General features: G+C 41.1%; 1 protein-coding gene across 3 annotated transcripts in view; it reads right to left on the reverse strand.

The window, feature by feature from the left end:
- Dis3l2 (DIS3 like 3'-5' exoribonuclease 2) overlaps nt 1–17,708 on the reverse strand; it is a 266,965-nt gene that overhangs the window by 228,599 nt on the left and 20,658 nt on the right. The window contains exons 2-3 of one of the 3 annotated variants that reach the window (XM_003474416.4): nt 3,705–3,849; nt 3,033–3,190 (exon numbers count right to left, since the gene is read on the reverse strand). In XM_003474416.4, the coding sequence (XP_003474464.1) occupies nt 3,033–3,190; nt 3,705–3,756 (210 nt within the window). In that variant the 5' untranslated portion in view covers nt 3,757–3,849. Of the gene's footprint in view, nt 1–3,032; nt 3,191–3,698; nt 3,850–17,708 lie in introns of all 3 variants that reach the window. The other 2 variants (XM_013157595.2, XM_063237106.1) reach the window with 2 other exon arrangements.

The raw sequence follows: 17,708 nt of genomic DNA on the forward strand, positions 1-17,708 counted from the left end.
CCGCCACCTCTACTCTTCTCATCTTGAACTCACACCCAGTATTCTCAAGCAGATTTCACTCTTAACAAAGGGAAAAGCCCTCCAGAAACCAGCCCATCTTATCCTCTATCTCTCTAGATCAGGATTTTCCCAGAAGCCCAATAATAACATCACACCAAGAGTCTACTCTGGGAGAAGCGCTGACTTTACACTCAGGCAGCTCTTTGGGCTCAGCCTGAACTTCCTTAGCCAAAGCCTCGTCTGGGGTCTGAAACAGCCAGTTCTACCATCTTCGCACCACTGTCACCTTGGTCATGAGCCCACACCAGAGGCCCCTCCACGCATGCCTATCACCCACTCACCTCTCCCAGCATCTCCAATGACAACCTCAACACCATGCCCACAGAGAGGGACATCACACATGCTCTTTGATGACACAACCTGTGCATTAACAACACTTCCAAACTTCCCGGCAGAACGTAGTGGCACACACCTATAATCCCAGCCCTCAGTAGACTGAGGCAGGGGATCACCACAAGTTTAAGACCAGCCTGTACTCAGAATGAGCTCAAGATCAGGGTGAACTAGAGCGTAAGATCCTGCCTCAGACACCAAAAAATAAAAACAAAAGCCTGCATGTACATGCTCATGTGTTCTATTGGTCAATTTTAAACGCAGGAATAAGGTTTCTTGGTCACAGTGATCTCTTCTCTACACAGGGCAAAAGAAAGAAATGTCAAACTGTGGGTCAAATTATAAAAATATTATTCTATTCCTATTTTTAAAACTCCCTAGTCTCTCTCAATAAAAGCTTTTTTCCACAGTTGGGGAGTAAAAAAGAAGGTCATCATATACACAGCCCAAACACAAAAGCCAACATGTTTAAGTGTACCTGATGTGGTTAACTTTCCCTCGCTGCACTAACGCAGCCGTACTGGTCTGGCTTTGTGCTTCCCCAGCAAGGCCTACACAGAAAGCAGATGGACTGTGTTTCTCTGCCTATGAAAATCTTATTTACAGTGTTGTACAGTTCACATGGTGACCTCATATCTGGAACCTATTCCTCTCCGCATCTGCAAAGAACAACTGTTCCCATGTGGAGCCAACAGTCTCATGATGTCATAGGCCAAGAGGAATCACAAACTCCTGGGAAGGAGATTTGTCATATTGATCAGATTTTTGCTTTGTTTTTTTTTTAATATCAGCAAAATAAATCACTTCAAAAGTAAAAATTAACAGAATAAAAATGAATATCATTTTTGCAATACTGTTCCCCCCCTTTCTTCTGTATAATTCTGTAATCTATAACCAAAATTCTAAACTATTTTTCATTCAAGTTATAACTAAAGTCCTCCTTACTCTTCTTCAAAATGCAATATCTTGATCTTTATTTGGCTGGCTCATAAATAATTATCTATTCAACATAAATTTACTGAGCATCAGTCAAATGGCAGACACTGGGCTAACTTGTAGAGTAAGACCTGGCCCTGCCATCAGGAAATGAGAAGTCTACTTGGGGAAAGAGAAAAGGAAGAAATGGTAACAGGTTTCAAGTGCAAGCAAAAAGGCAGCTTCATGAAATGGAGGAAGCCAGCTTTGTAAGGAGAAGTAGGGGGCTGAAAGGCGAGCACAATTGTATCAAGGCAGTCTGAGAAGGTGTTTCCAATGCCAGGAAGAGCAGAGGCAGCACGGCAGAGGGGCCAGGTGACAGCTTTTAGAGGCAGAGTCTGCGAGCTAGGGTGAATGGAGCAGAGTATCCCAGAGGACGATAGGAGGTGGGGATGGGTGACACCACAGGGCCGCCAGGCAGGCCAGGACGCTGCAGGAAGATGGAGCTCGGGACTGCTGGGCAGCAAAGAGCAAATGAAGAGACTAATGACGGAAGCAATGTCTGCACGCAGCTCACACTCCCAGAAACAGGCCCTTGTCCAAGAAATCCGAGGAAAACTTCAAAGATGAAACAGTGGTACTCCTAGCATCAGAACAATTAACAAACTCTTTTGCTAAAAAACAGTTTTCAGGGTTGGGAATTTAGCTCAGCAGCATAAGTGCCTGCCTTGCAAACCCATGGTCATGAGTTCGATCCCCGGTACCAATAAAAAAAAAAATGGTTTTCTACTCAAGACTAGGTCATTCAAGAATGCACTTGCCCCACACAAGGTGGGAAGGTGACAAATGAGAGAAGACGATAGTATCTATTTTCAGATGGATCCTCAATCAACAACACAGATGTAGAAAATGAAACACAGTCAACATTCACAGGTGAGCCAGGCACAGCAGCATGTGGCTGTATGTCTACACTAACGCAAGAGCGTGAGACAGAATTAGTTCAAAGAATACACAGCCTTGGACTCCTTACCTGCTACCTGCTTAGGCATTCCTGACCAAGGAGACCAAAGCTGCCGGACTCCACACTGCTCCACAGTTGGACTGTCCACTATTCTCCACTGTTCTCCATCACTCCATCCCTAATATGTGTCCCTTGTCTAGAAGGCCTATACTGCAGGACCTAGCCCAGGGGGCAGCCCTGAGAAGAGCCCTCTTCAGAACTTCTGTCCACAATCCCCCATAACCACTGGTCACCCTTCCATCTGAGCATTCTGTCCCAAACCATCCATTCACTTGACTCTTCCCTTCTGGCTGGAATCTCATCTAAGCTTAGGTGTTCTCTAAGCACAGAAGAGCTCATCCTGGTCCTCCCAAAAGCGCCCTGTGGCATGCTCCTATCTGTGACTCTCCCTGGCTCACAAGAGCTGTTCCAGAAACACTGCCTCAGCAAACCACAGAATTAGCTTGTGAACTACCAAGCACCCAACAAATATTGCTTATGGCTGTTTACTATCCCATGCAATGTCAACCAGTCTTCCCAGCCAGGCAGATGTGTGCGCTGCAGGCAAGCTGAACTATTCGAGGCTCCACACATACTGTAGCCTAGGAAGCAGCAAGTCCTGTATATGTTATGTCATCAGCCCTAAGCATGTAAGTGCAGGATAGGAACAGGGTGAAGGGACGGCAGACTGCTGTAGGAACAGCCTGTCGTAGGCTGTGAGCACCTGGATTAACGTTCCTCTCTTCAAGCCTTTTGAAACGTCCTCCTTGGACATGTAGGTTTCAAAGATGCTCTTTTTCTTCCCTCGCATGGACTTGTTCTTTGACTTTTTGTCACTTGGCGAAGCACCAGCACCATGTGGGCCAACCATGGGGGACACACCTAGAAACACAAGGCAGCCATCAGCTCTCTCTTCAAACATCTCTGCATTTTTAAAACTTGAGATATTATCTCTTTCTCTTATTATCATTGTTAGCAACATTATTTATAAAACTAACAAGAGCACAAAACTGATGACGCTTTTGATCACAAAAAGAAAAGAATGGGTAAGAAAACATTAATAAATATACACAGATGAGATCGATTTCTTAATAAGCACAACATGCATGGAACAAAATCTGAATAGTGGGTTCAGTATGCTTTGCTATTTATAGATATAAAATTTTTTAAAACAGAAATTATTTAAAAATTGTCATTTTTCTAAAAGAAATTAAACAGCTGCACTCAATATAAACAATGAGAAACCACACCTAATTCTGGAACAAAAAACACAGGAGAAAATTTAATATTTCAATAAAAGAACCACAGTCCCCTTCCATCCCAAGAGCCTCCCCCGACCTCCACATCCATCCTTCCTGTTCCAGCCCTGCAGACGCCACTTTCCTCTTACCACCACCTTTAGGGGCTCCCAGGGCCCGGAAGTTCAGCTTGTACTCAGAATGGCTCATTACTGGTTCCAGGGTCACCTCTGCTCTCCAGATCCAGGGGAGCCGGCACTGCTCAGCTCAGAGTTCCCGCCCTGGACAGCGCAGTGTCTCTAGCTGAAACCAGAGAGAGACTGATGAGCAGCAGCAATTAGCCACGGCTCCTGCCATCCTGTCAGAAGCTTGGTACTTAGATGCACTCAGATGCAAAGATCTTGTGGCACTATCCTGGGCTCTCGGGTCACCTTCTCCTGGCCAGATCATCAAGCCCTCCATCTGTGCTGAGTTTCTGTCAGCTCATTCCCCTCACAAGTGTACCAGGTTCCTCCTTGGCTCTTCAACTAAAACTCTCCACACACAGGATAATGAAGTGGAAAGTCAGGAACTGTGCAGATGCAGCAAAAGAGCGGGGAATGTGGCTGTGAATGGCAGTATAAAGATCTGCCATCTAAAAGCTCTTGTGAGTACTAAAATGGGGCACATGCTATAGTATTCACTAAGCCTACGCTTGCACAGGCAGTATACCTCTACGAAATGAACTCATCAACAGAACCTAACTCCACTACACAGACAACGCCAGGTGGCTCACGAGCTTTCAAAAACTGACAGTACTGTAGTCCTTGTTCTTACCTGCCATCTCCCCCAACCAGGTGTCTAATTGGAAGTTTAGATAGCCGCTTCTCAAGAATACAAGGGCAGCTGCCTGGGTCAGCAGGCTACAACGTGCGCTGCACATGCCCCAGCCTTCCCCTGGACAGTGAGCAACTCACCATGGCCTCCCATTGCTCCCAATTTCCTACTCGCATCCTTCAGCAAAAGATGCCATTTCTCTTTAATTTAAAATTAATACTAACTCAGGAAAACAAAAGCAACAAAGAGACAGGCCATTCAGTGATATATGAAGTGCTCTGAAGATAAGAATCCAGCTGCAAGGATGCAGCGTGAGAGATGGGCTCAGAGAAACAGCAAGGGACCCAAGCGAGATGGTGCAAGGAGGAGTGGAGACTGCCGGAAAGTTAATCCGGAACGTACTTATCCCTCATCTGCTGGGCATAATGAAGGATAAAAGGTCATTAGGTTTAAAAAGTCACAGTGAAATAACAATGTACAGTAGGAAGTGCATAGCACCTTACTGTACATATGATGGGGGACAAGTCTTCCAATCCTAATATCTGACAGAGCTTTAGGAATGATTTTAAGGAAGAGCTAAGAATCTCAGAAAGGCATGCTTCTGGCAAAAGCAAGCCAAAATACAGACGCAAACAGCAAACAAAGGCTGGAGTCCATTTGGCTAGAGTCCCACCTACATGCAGTGACAAGGAAATTAAAACAAGTTGGAAGGTCTAGAAAATAGGCTGGGTTTTTTAAAGATACCAGGGAGCTGCTGAAGCATGAATGAGCAGAGGAGAAGAATAACTGACCAGAGCAGGAAAAGTCAATTGGAGGCAGTGCTGGGAATCAAAGGAGCCCGGGAGATGAGCAGCAGTGCATCTGAGAGGAGAAACTGAGGAGACAGGGCAGGAGGTGACCTGGACTCACACAGACAGACCCTGGGAAGAAACCACCCCTGACCCCGTGTTTCGCAGCACAGACTAGCACAGCTGGCAGCCAGCACTTGGCAAAGGGGTAGGTTTCCAGCCAGGAGACTGAGAGACGGGAAGTCACTATGTCACAGAGGAGACGAATTCTACTTCAGCTATCATATCCTTCCATATGGATCAATTCACCAAAGGCTTGGCAAATGGAAGGTAACACAGAGACACCAGCCAGCTGCCTGCATAACAACGGCAACCAGAAGTCTTCCAGGATGGATGATCCCGCCAAGGAAGGACAAAGGAGGGACCAGGACAAGGGATAATCATGCAACCTTCCCTTCCCAGTAAGGGAGTTGTGCAGCCCACTGACCTGGAGAAATCCTGAATATGCTATTTTAACAAAATCAGAGTTAAGACAACTTTTAGGAATACAAAGAAAATATAACAACAAAGCTAATAAAGATGTAGAAAAAGAAACAACAGAGTCAGATACTAAGAAAACAAGGAAAGCCTTTCAGCCAGAAAAACCTTCTGTCTGACAGCAATTTGCCAAAACAAAGAACGCAAAAGGAATAGGGAAAGGAAGCTGGCAAATGTTCTCTGGCCCTTTCAGAAAACAAGGGGTTATTATTCTGGCCACATATAGATGAATCTACAAAAAGGGTGACAATGTGGACATCACGGAATGGGTGATGTTCAGAATGGAATGCCTCCCGGATGTTACCACGACAAAACAAGTCTACCGCGTGGCACGGTATGCCATTGGTTATCAAGCAGCTAAGGGTAAGGTCCTCGCCAAGAGAACTAATGCTCATTATTAGGCATATTATGCACTCTGCGAGCTAAGATAGCTTCCTGGAATGCAAGGAAAATGACTGAAATAAGAAGGAAGTCAAAGAGAAAGGAGCCCGGATTCAACTGAGGCTCAGGCTGCCCGCCCAGAGAAACACAGTTGCGAGGACCAACAGAAGGAGCCTGAGCGACTAATGCATGTCTGTGAATTCAAGGCATAAGCGGGGAGGCAGCTGCACGGCCCAGCGCCTAGTGGATAGCTCAGGTGTTGTAGGCGTGGGTTCAATACCCAGCACTCCTAAACTGAAGAAAGGTCCTCAGACTGTACAGATGGTTTTCTTAAATGAACAGGTACACAATGCCCTCACCCCAGGGAAATGAATGCTTAGAGCAGCTTCTCATCACACCCAATTAGCTGTGCCACATCTGTGGTCTTCAGGTTCAGTGTCTTTTCTGCTGAAAGATGCTGGTATTATGCAGTAGGTACACACCTAACTGGCCCAGTATTTCCAGTCTATGTATTATTTGACTAAAGAAAGTTCCTTTAAGTCACCATGAGAAGATGTATGAAAATAAATGTAAGGTGATCTATGGCATTACATTTAAATAAACGGGTTAAAGCATCCTCTCCCCCAACAAAAAAGAAAAAAAAAATACAAGGAGTAAAGAGCTTCCAAAAGACAGACAGCTCATCAGGCTTTGCTCTCGTTGTCAGTGAGGCCACTACCAGCACCAGTGCTGGGTAAGGTGAAGTCTTGGGGGCAAACTGCTGGCAGCCTCGAAAAAGAAGCCTGAAGCAAGAACAGGGTACTCAGCAACAATCCTGGTACAGGACGACTTCAAAACCAGGGGAGTCACTGCCAGCGAAGTGAGGCACCGGTTCAGAGATCTGTGCCTAGGTCACAATCTCTGCGCCTCCCCTCCATATGCGGGTTCACGATCTCTCTCTCCTCACCTCTGGCTCCGGGGAAGCCGAAGTGTGTTTCGCTGGTCCATCCATCCTTTGGGCCTCTGGACTACGACCGTGCCAGGACAGAAGGGGCACTCAACAACCACTCATTCCAGGGACGCTGAGCACACTGAGGGTCACCAGAGAAGCCACACTCAACACAAGTCAGCAAAAAAAAGAGAAGGGACTCAGGCAACACCGTTGGTCAGAATAAGCAAGGCAGCCAGGCCGGAGGTTAAGGCTCACTTTTGATAACTCAGCCTTGGAAGTTAACCAGGAAGATCCTCGGTTATACAAGATGCTAAGCAGAAATGACCCAACAGGCAACCTTGTCATCCTTGTGACACAGCTGTGAAGCCCACTGAGCCCAGAGAAAGTTTCGGCACCCCTCCCCTGATGCACTGACGCACAAGGCAGCTCTCAGTCCTCACCAGCTTCCAAATGAGGACCACTGATACACAGCCCCACTGCCCATGGCTCTGGAAGAGGGGGTCCTACCTTAGAACAGTTAAAAATTCTGAAGCACTGAGCTGGAGTTAACACAAACAGGCAGTGATGGTCACATGTCACATGGTTCAAAAAGGCAGGCATGTGCCAGGCATGGCGGCATACATCTATAATTCCAGCACTTGAGGCTAAGGTAAGAGGACTGTTGCGAGTTCAAGACCAGCCTGGGCTACAAAGTGAGCTCGAGGCCAGCCTAAAGTGCATAACAGGACCCTGTCTCAAAAAGACAAAAAAAAAAAAAAAAAAAAAATGGATACAGAGAAAAGGGGAAAGAGAAGATGTCCAGAATAAATATTATCCCCTCAAAACAAAAACAACCATTAAACTGGTCAAAGCTGTCAAACTCACTTAAAGATGTGGATTTTGATGGAAAACATACAAAAAAATTGAAGAGCCTGATTCAGGAAAACTGACTGACCAACAAGAACCATGGAAAAGTATGGCGGTGTCGCGGGGGCTCTCACCTCCCCATATCTACTCCCAAGTCCTGGAGATGAAGTCCCCCTAGGGGAGGGCAAGGTGTGAAAACTGGCACTGCCAGTCAGAGGAAATTTGGGAAAAGCACAAGGAGAATACCACCTTGGGCATTTTCAAAGCAATACTAATTCAAAGGGCTAAAAATATAAATAAATTAACCGAGCCAATCAGGAAGGCCAACCTATATCTGCAGTAAGAGTCAGCCGACCAACCAGAAATGTCACATGGACCAAGGAAAGAGACAGGCAAAATGGCCTTGAGAAGAATGGACTCTTCCTGCTTGTCTGGAGGCTGTGCAAGAGAGAAAGTAGTGAGAGGGCCACAAAGCTACTCCACTGGAGGAATACGAGGCATTGCAGAGATCAAAGGAAGACCCGGGACAGAACTGAAAGCTAATGAACTCTGCAAGGCATTCCTCAAGCTGCCTCATAAAAACCAAGGACAAAAGGTGGGAGCCTCACTGCTCCAAGGAATTGGAACACAACTCCCAGACAGTTGGATGTGGATATGCTGACCCAGGGGCAACTACTTGAAAGGGTGAAAAATAAAAACAAGAAAGAAAACTAGCAGAGATACTGCCAGCCATACATTCCAAGAGACAGACACCCTGGCCAGTCACGACATCGAACAATAAAACAAGTACCTCCAACTCTGACGAAGAAAGGGAATCAGAATATATTATGAAAATGTCCAGTTTTCAACAACAGCAAAAATCATAGGCAAAGAGAAATAGAGAAGAAAAAGCAATTTCAATAAAAACTCCCTCGAAGAGCTTAAATTTTTAACCTCGCCAACAAAGACTCCAGGGCAGATATTATACAGATATTCAGAGAATTACAAGAAACCATTTTGTAAGTAAAAGTATGATGACAATGACTTATCAAACAGATGAGAGAGGTCAACAAACAGGGACAAGTTACTAAAAAATGTAAATTTCAAGTTGAAAGATAGAATGACTGAACTAAAAAATTCACTGCAGAGGCACAGCAGCATATTTGGGATTCCTAACGAAGTAACAGAAGTGAAAATAGAACAGTCAAGATTATCTAATCTAAAATAAAACAAAAATACATGAAGGCAAAATGTTTCATTCCAAAATCAGGAATTATAAAGACTCACTCCATTTTTAAAAATTTATGATGCTTGACCAATGACTTATTTGGCGTCTTACCTCCCTCCTGTCCCACTGGGCCCACACCTGAACAAACTGGTAGGAAAGTTTGTGTGTGCCCCTACCTGTGGCCCAGCAGGAGATTCCAATTTTGAAATCCCCAGAATACACAGGAACATCTTTCCAATCTCTTGACAGGCCTACTCTCTTGACTTCACTCAAACCAGAGCAGATTCTTGTACAACTCTATGTTCCCAAGAGACTCTTAGGTGAGTAATAAATTTTCTCTCAAATTCTCTTGGTGTATGGAATACTTTCAACATAGACATCCCACCTATAAATTGGGAGGGCTCCACCCCACCTCCACAGGGTGACCAGACATAAGGAATTAAAGAAGGAACATCTTTACAAATCTTATAGAAATAAAAAATTAGGGGCCAGGGATTTGGCTCAGTGGTATAAGCACCTGCCTGACGAGCGTGAGGTCAGGAGTTCGACCCCTGGTACCAATAAATAAATAAATAAATAAAAAGACTATAAGGAAATACAATGAAAATCTTTAATTAGATAATTTAGATAAAATGGCCAAACTCCTACAAAGACACAAACTATTGAAATGTAAAAAGAAATAGAAAATATGAATAGATATATAATAAAGTAAATGAATCAGTAATTTTAAAAGGTCTAATAAAAGTCCAGGACCAAATGGATACACTGGTAAATTCTATCAGAAGACACTCCTCCAGAACATAGAAAGAATGCATTCCATGAGGTCAGTATTACCCCAAACCAAAGTCAGACTAAGTCATCAAAAGAAAACCAAAAAAACATTTTGGTGCTGGCTATCGAACTCACAACCTTGCACTTGCCAGGCAGGTGCGTGCTTACACCACTGAGCTAAATCCCCAGCCCAAAAATGTTTTTAGCATGACTTAATTCCAATTTTTAAAATTTCTTCTTAAATAAACTTTATTAATTTATTTTTCGCTAAGAATTTGATGATTTCATATAAAGTTTCATGGTAGGACCAGAATCTTGTGCAAAATACCTTCTTTGGTTTTCTTAATGCCTGTAATAGTGCTGTTCTTTCTGCACCAATGGAAATTTTATATATCTGTGTTGTCCAATACAGTACAAATATTCCTCAGTTAATGACTAAATTTCATTTCTATGGCTAGTTCATAGGCAGCTAAATGAGGAATTGTCTGTATTACAATATCCAGAACAAAGAAATGGTCAAAGGAAACTCCAAATTGATGACTTTGTCTTTATTTGCATAACTTTTTTTTTTGGGGGGGGTACCAGGGATTGAACCCACAATGCTTGCCAGGCAGGTGCTTATGTGGCTGAGGTAAATCCCCGGCCCTATTTGCGTATCTCTTAATGCTGTACTATAATGCATAATAGAACACAAAACTATGGTACTACACTATACAATCAACAAAAATTACAGTAAACAAGGTGTACTGTATAGAAAGAAGACACTGAGCTCTACTAACAAGACTACAGTACTATGTATATACAGGTCCTAAGTCCTAGTGGCAGGTCATTAGCCCCAACAGCACACCTCAGTTATAATATGTTCAAACAGTTGTTAAACAGGTAAGTTGTTACACAAGAAATATCTGTAGTCACTAGCTGTGACTTTTGAGTAATTTTAATGAGTGGCTACTGCACTGAAAAACTGCCAACTAAGAAACACTTGTATTTCATCCTTTTCTCAAGGAAATTTTCTCAGGTTTTACTATTCTAGATAGTCAATTATTTTCTCTCAGTACTTTGAAGACCTATTCCATTGTCCTGTGGCCTCCATTGTTTCTGTTAAGAAGTAAGCTGTTAGTCTGTTATTTCTTTGAAAGTACCATACACTGTTCTCTCTTTATGCTCCTAGCAATGTTAGAACTTTGTCTCTTTTTCTTTGGTTTCCTGCACTCTTACCACCAAACGGAATTCTTTTTAACCTGTTTGGTGTCAGTTAGGTTTCTTGACAGTGTTACTCAATAATTTTTCTCAGTTTGGGAGTTTTCAGTCCTTCTGTTTTCAAATATTGGTTCTCACTGGACATGGTGGCACACACATATAATCCCAGCACTCGGGAGGATGAGGCAGGAGGCAGGAGGATTGTCATGAGTTCAAGGCCAGCCTGTAATACATACATACAGATAACAGATATAGATACAGCTTCTCCATTCTCTCTCAACCCCATCTGCTAGAAGTCCAATTACACACTTCCTACTGAAGGTGTATGGTACCTTCATGTCTCCTTCAACCTTTTCATTATTTTTCATCCTCTTTTCTAATTAACTAATTCACTCTTCCACTCTGTTTAACCCGTATTAAAACTTACCCATTAAGTTCCTAACTTCAGTTCAGAATTTTATTTTTCCCCTCTGTGGTCCTGGGATTGAACCAATGTCAGAAAAGCACACTCTATCAATGAACTACAAGCACTTTTTATTTCTTACTTTGAGATAGGTTCTCACTAAGTTACCTAAGCTGGCCTTAAATTTGTGATCCTCTTGCTTCAACCTCCCCAGTAGCTGGGGATTATAGAAGTATACCACTATATTTAGGCTTCATTAAGTTTTTATTTCTGGGCTGAAAATGTTAAATCTTTTATCTCTCAGAATAAGGTAAGCATAGCTATTTTTAAGTCTATTCTTGGAAACGTCAGTATCAGAAACTCTTATGTATATAACCTCTTTCTTTCTTTTTTTTTTTTTAATCAGTACCAGGGATCGAACTCACGACTGCCTGCTTGCAAGGCAGGTGCTTATGCCGCTGAGCTAAATCTCCAGCCTCGAACCTCTTTCATTCCTTCTACTTCATTTTGTTCATGTTATTTGGTCATATTCTGCCAGACATTTTTTATTTTGGACTGTACACATTTGCATTGTTTTGTAGTAACAAGTTGAGGCCTGGTATAGTTTCATTATTTGTCAAATATTTGCACTTTTTCTGATAAACACCTAAGACAAAGATGATAAAATTATAGACATATTCAAAGTGAAGCAACAGTTCCTGTGAATGCCTTTCCACATTCAGTTCACTCCTGCTCATAGGCTGTGGCCCATCAAAGGTGATAAGAGTGACTTACCAACAAACACTTCCCATTAGCAAGACCTGAACTCCAGTCTGTAGGCTACTGAATAATTTGCTCAGTTTTTTTCCCTCGAACACTTACCCACAGGAGAAAAATGGCCCTAAACACTGGCCTTACTTTCCTAACTTTTGATTGTCTCCTAGATAGTCACTCTCTTATTACTTCTCAATTACCTTCAAGTAAATTCTGGAGAAGAGGGTGGCTTTTCCACTTGTTGCATGAAGGAAGATTCAACTACTGTATTTTCTATGTGATAAGAATGAAAACATCATTCTACTCTTAACTCTCTTATTTTCAACATCTTAAATTTCCAGCCTCCTCCTATAATGACTGGCCCTTCTCCCTGACAAACCTTCTTCTCCATACCTGTATCTATCCTACTTTTTCTTCTATGAAAGGCAAAAAATGTCCCTATGTATTCACAGATCAAACTCCTCAATCTGTTCTTTATCCTATTTTTACCTGTTGACTCTAGAACTTTACCACCACAGCCACTATGCCTTCCGTAGCAACCTTTCCATCAGCACATTTCCAGACTAAGGGCTAGTCCTCCTCCTCTTCTGCCCACTTTACGACACCAGCTACCATTCCATTGCTGTCATTCACCTCCCTGACAAAGCTTAAAACTGTAACACACACTAACAGGCTCTCTTCCTCCATTATAAACTGCTAACCTCCCATTAGAATATGACCATTGTGCTTGTCTTTACAATAAAATAAATCTGTCAGTAAAAGTAGAAAGGAAAATCTTCATTACTTAAATATGACATACCCCCAGATTTTGGAAGTTTTATATTTTTTTGGAAGTTTTCTATTTTTAAACTTTTTTAACATGTGTAGAGAATGTCACTAACCAGCTCTTTGGAGTACAAACTCTTCAGCTAGGTCTCCAGTATACCTCAGTCTCCTGATTTATCTATCTTTTCCTGCAATTCTCAGATTTACTGCTGACTCCTCTTTTTACACTTGCTATTTAAATTTCTATCATTTATAAGGCTCTACTCTTAAGATTCATTTCTGTCAGAGTTAAATTTCTAGTCCAACTCTCTAAAGTTCTTTAACTTTCCAACTTCCTGCTAATACAAGCATTTAGAATACAACATGTGTTTCTTTCAATTTATTCTCCCCCAACTAAATTTTCCACCTGCATACTGGATCCAGATTAACATCATTATCTTCCTGAAGTAGCAAACAGTCAACATTTCATCTCTTTCCCTCTAATAATAATCTATTAGCAAATTCTATCTACTTTCACAATGTTTCTAAATAGATTCTTTCCTTTAAAATCTAATTACCACTGCTTGAATTTCAATAGTGCAGCATTGAAATGACAAAATTTTTTAATGTGCCTCTCAAGCACTACTCTCAATCTGTATGTTACCCAAGATATTTTAGGAAGTGTTTCTTCAAAGCACTCAGGCTTCCTCACTGCAATTTTGCAATCTAACCCACATTTCCAGCCTCCTCTTACTAAAATTTTTTCTGTATCACACGAGGTGAATTCCTGAAGCAAATGGTTGGGAAAGCCAATGCTTGGCCCCAACGCCCGAAAAATGATTTTAAAATGCCTTGGATTACAAATAAAAACTCTAGGAAAAAAAACATTAGAAACAACTGTATGAGGGAAAAAACAAATGGGGACAGACTGTTGGGAGTAGAAACCTGGAGATGCAAATGGTACTGGGGTACATTTCTGTTTATATTTTCATTTGGGGATATGAAGAAGTAGAAGCTTTATCCCATGGACGGCCTATATCATAGCAATGGTGCAGTACAGGTAGCTAAACTCTCCAAAGGAATCTCACAGGCTGCCCAACCAAAAAAAGAGGAGCCAGGGCACTACAGAGGAGGAAAAAGTTGAAGAAGGGAATCCACGAATTCCTATGGATACTGTACAAGTCTAGGGCTGACCCATTAATTCTTTAGATGGATAGGAGAGACTGAATGTGCCGTCGAGACTTAAAACATGGGGGCTGGGGATTTAGCTCAGCGGCATAAGCACCTGCCTTGCAAGCAGGCAGTCGTGAGTTCGATCCCTGGTACCGATTAAAAAAAAAAAAAAAAGACTTAAAAGATGGAACCGAATTTGGACCATCTCTTAAGGAAGAGGGGTCTGAAGCTAATTGTCAGTGAAATCAAAAGCATTACGATTTCTCAGAAGAATCTTGAGAGGTTTCAGAGTCTGCACAAGATAATATTAACTATTGTCAAGACACAATTCAAGCCAGGCAGAGTGGCAGGCATGTGGCTGGTGGCCCAGCTATTTGGCAGGTTGGGGCCAGAGACTCACAAGAGCTCAGCAGTCTGAGGACAGCCTGGGCAACACAGTGAGACTCTGCTTCTTTTAAGAAAACAAAAAATACAATCCAAAATTATCTTACATAAGAAGAACCCTGAAAATTTGACTCATCTTAATGGAGAAAAAAATTAACACATCCCAAACTCAAAATAACTCAGACGTTAGGTTTATCAGACAAGCACTTCAAATCAGCTATGATAACCATGCTCACTCAGGCAAAAGGCAAGACAATGGCAAAGCCTGAAAAGAAAATAAGTATCAATAGAGAAATCTCAACAAAGAAATAAAATTTTACTCCAAAAATTGGAAATTTAAAAACTAAAAATTTTATTATTTAAAACATAATATTCGGCATAATCTTAATAGTGGAACAGCAGTGTCAGTGAGTTTGAGCTTTATCAATGGAAACTATACAATCTGAAAAACAGAGAAAGAAAACTGAACAAAAAGATGGACTGAGCACTACGGACATACAGAAAAGACCAAAGACCAGATACAAGGATAATGGGAGTTCCCCAAGATAAAGACAGAAAAAGTCCCCCAAAGTTGAAAAAACAGTGATGAAAACATGCCAGATTTGAAGAAAGACATGCAGATCCCAGCAGCTCCAAGAACATCAAAGAACTCTGTATTTAAACTTATAAAATAGAGAAGCTATGCAGGTCCCAGGAGGAGTAACAAGAAACCAATACCCCTGTCCATGAGCTGGCAGAAGCCAAGTGGGCCCCAGAAGGTGCTACAAGAAGCCAATTCACTCTTGCCATGAGCTAACGTGGGCTGGAAGACCAGAACACTGCCCCCCACCCCTAAGCAAACCGGTTTATTGGGAAGAACACAGGCTGAGTTGTTAGCAACTGAGGTACAAAAACAACTTAATGCTGTGTTGTTTGATTGACTTTGCAGGCCTAGAGCCAGTAGTTTGAGCATCTATTGAGAGGATAACAATGTGCAATATAGCACATATAGGGGATTTCCTTCTGTCTTGTCTTTAAAATCCAAAATCGTTCTCATTGTTTTGTTTTGTTCCATTTTATTGTTTTGTTTTATTCAATGTTCTATTTTGATTGGTTTTATTCTGTTCTGTTTTGGTTTCATTATGTCTGATGGTATGGGCAGCAACTTGAAAATAACAAGACATATTATGGTAGCCATTGTTGATTTCCTATTATCCTGTTTTGAACTTCTGTATCACTTAAACTGTTTTGTTTTCATTGGGTTTATTCTGTTTTATTTTGTTTGGTTTTATTCTCTTTAAAATAAAATTTTAAAAAATAAACTTATAAAATAAAACCACAGAAAACCAGATATAATAGACTAAAGCAGTCAAAAGAAAACGACATGCTATGTACAGGGAAAAAAAGTCTTTAAATGGTACAAGATTTCTTTTCCTTTCTTATCATCACCCTCATGAGTGCCAGAAGACAAGAACTAAAAGAAAAAGCTATCAACCCTGAATTCTATATCCAGCACCAATATCCTTCAGCAATGATGGAAAACAGAAAACACTGACCAGATAAAGGAAAAAGCCCATCACCAGGAAAATCACAAGAAAAGTACCAAAGGGAACTCTTCAGGATAAACAGAAATAATACTGGAGCAAAAACTGGATCCTCAAGAATGAAAGTTAAACCCTAGGACTACTGGAAATTGGACCTCACTAAAAGAACTCTACAAAACTAACAATCATGTGAGTAAAACTAATAATCAGTTCCAACCAGAAAAAAAATTATGTATTTTCTCACAAAGCTACTAAAGTAGTGCACCACCAAAACGAGACACTAAATCATCCGTTAAAAAAGAGGATGACGTGGTAAACAATGAGGAGCAGATCCAAAAACCACAACTGTGCATCAGGAATAGAGGGCAAGATCTACCTCCGAGGACAACAGTTTAGATTAGAGCAAGGTCAATTGAGAGAAACTGCTATCCCAAGATCCCTGACCTAAGGATTTATTATCTTTTTAATCCAAGGCAGAATGCCTGAATGAGCCTGGCTTGTTTCTTTAAACTGACTATAATCTGAAGAAGTTCTTACCTTCAGTAACTTGATTCAGGTCAAGCTATGCAACTCACTACAGAGAAATGTTCTACTCAGACCAACTCATCAATTCATGAGTTAATTGTAAGACAGAGTATCTACAGTAAGCTACCTTTTAGTAAGAAAGAGAAAATACGAATTATACACACACACACATAAATGTTCACTTGTGCAAAAAGACAACATGGTAAATCAGAAACTAGTAAGTCTGCTTCATTACAGCAGTTTGTGAGAACAAAGTGAAAATGTGGCAGATAAAAATAGGATAAAAAATGGATATGGAAGAATACATATTTCATATGCCTTTTTTACATGTTCTGATTCATATTTAAAATAATGCAGCAGCCGAGGATGTAGCTCAGTGACCTAAGTGTCTGCCTAGCAAGCACAAGTTTGATCCCTGATGCCAAAAAACAAAAAACAAAAAAAAATTGATGAAAGGATTTAAAGTCAAGACACAACTAAAAGTAAAAATATCCCATGTTTATAAACTAGAAGAATCAGTATTATTACATTGTACTTACAAAAAAAATTTTTTTAATGTACTTACTACCCAAGCAATCTACAGATTCAATCCCTATTAAAATTGCAAAGGTATTTTTCACAGAAATAGAAGAAAAAATATGAAATTCATACCAAACCACAAAAGACCTCAAATAGTCAAAATTAGCAAAAAGAATAAAGCCAATGTATTACACTATATGCTCTCAAAATATACTACTGAAGCTATAGTACTCATAATTTCACAGTACCAGCATAAAAACACATACACCTATGGAACAGGATAAAGAGCCTAGAAATTAACACACACTTTTATGATCAGTTGATTGTCAACAAAAATGTCAAGAACACACAATAGGAAAACAATAGTATCTTGAATAAATAGTGCCGAGAAAACTGGATACTCACATGTAGAAACAAGAAAAGACCCTCATCTTATACCATATATAAAAAGCAACTTAAATTAAGTAAAGACTTAAATGCAAGACTTGCAACTGTAGAACTATTAGAAGAAAACAAAAGGACGAAACCTCTTGACACTGACCTGGGCAAAGATATTTTGGGGATATGAACCCAAAAGCAAAAGCAACAAAAGATAAATAGGATAGGTTCAAACTACAAAGCTCTACACAGGTAAGGAAACATCCAACAGAAAGAAGAGACA

The sequence above is a fragment of the Cavia porcellus genome, unplaced genomic scaffold, assembly GCF_034190915.1.
Source record: "Cavia porcellus strain 051 isolate PalLab524CR breed Dunkin Hartley unplaced genomic scaffold, mCavPor4.1 scaffold_26, whole genome shotgun sequence".
NCBI lineage: Eukaryota > Metazoa > Chordata > Mammalia > Rodentia > Caviidae > Cavia > Cavia porcellus.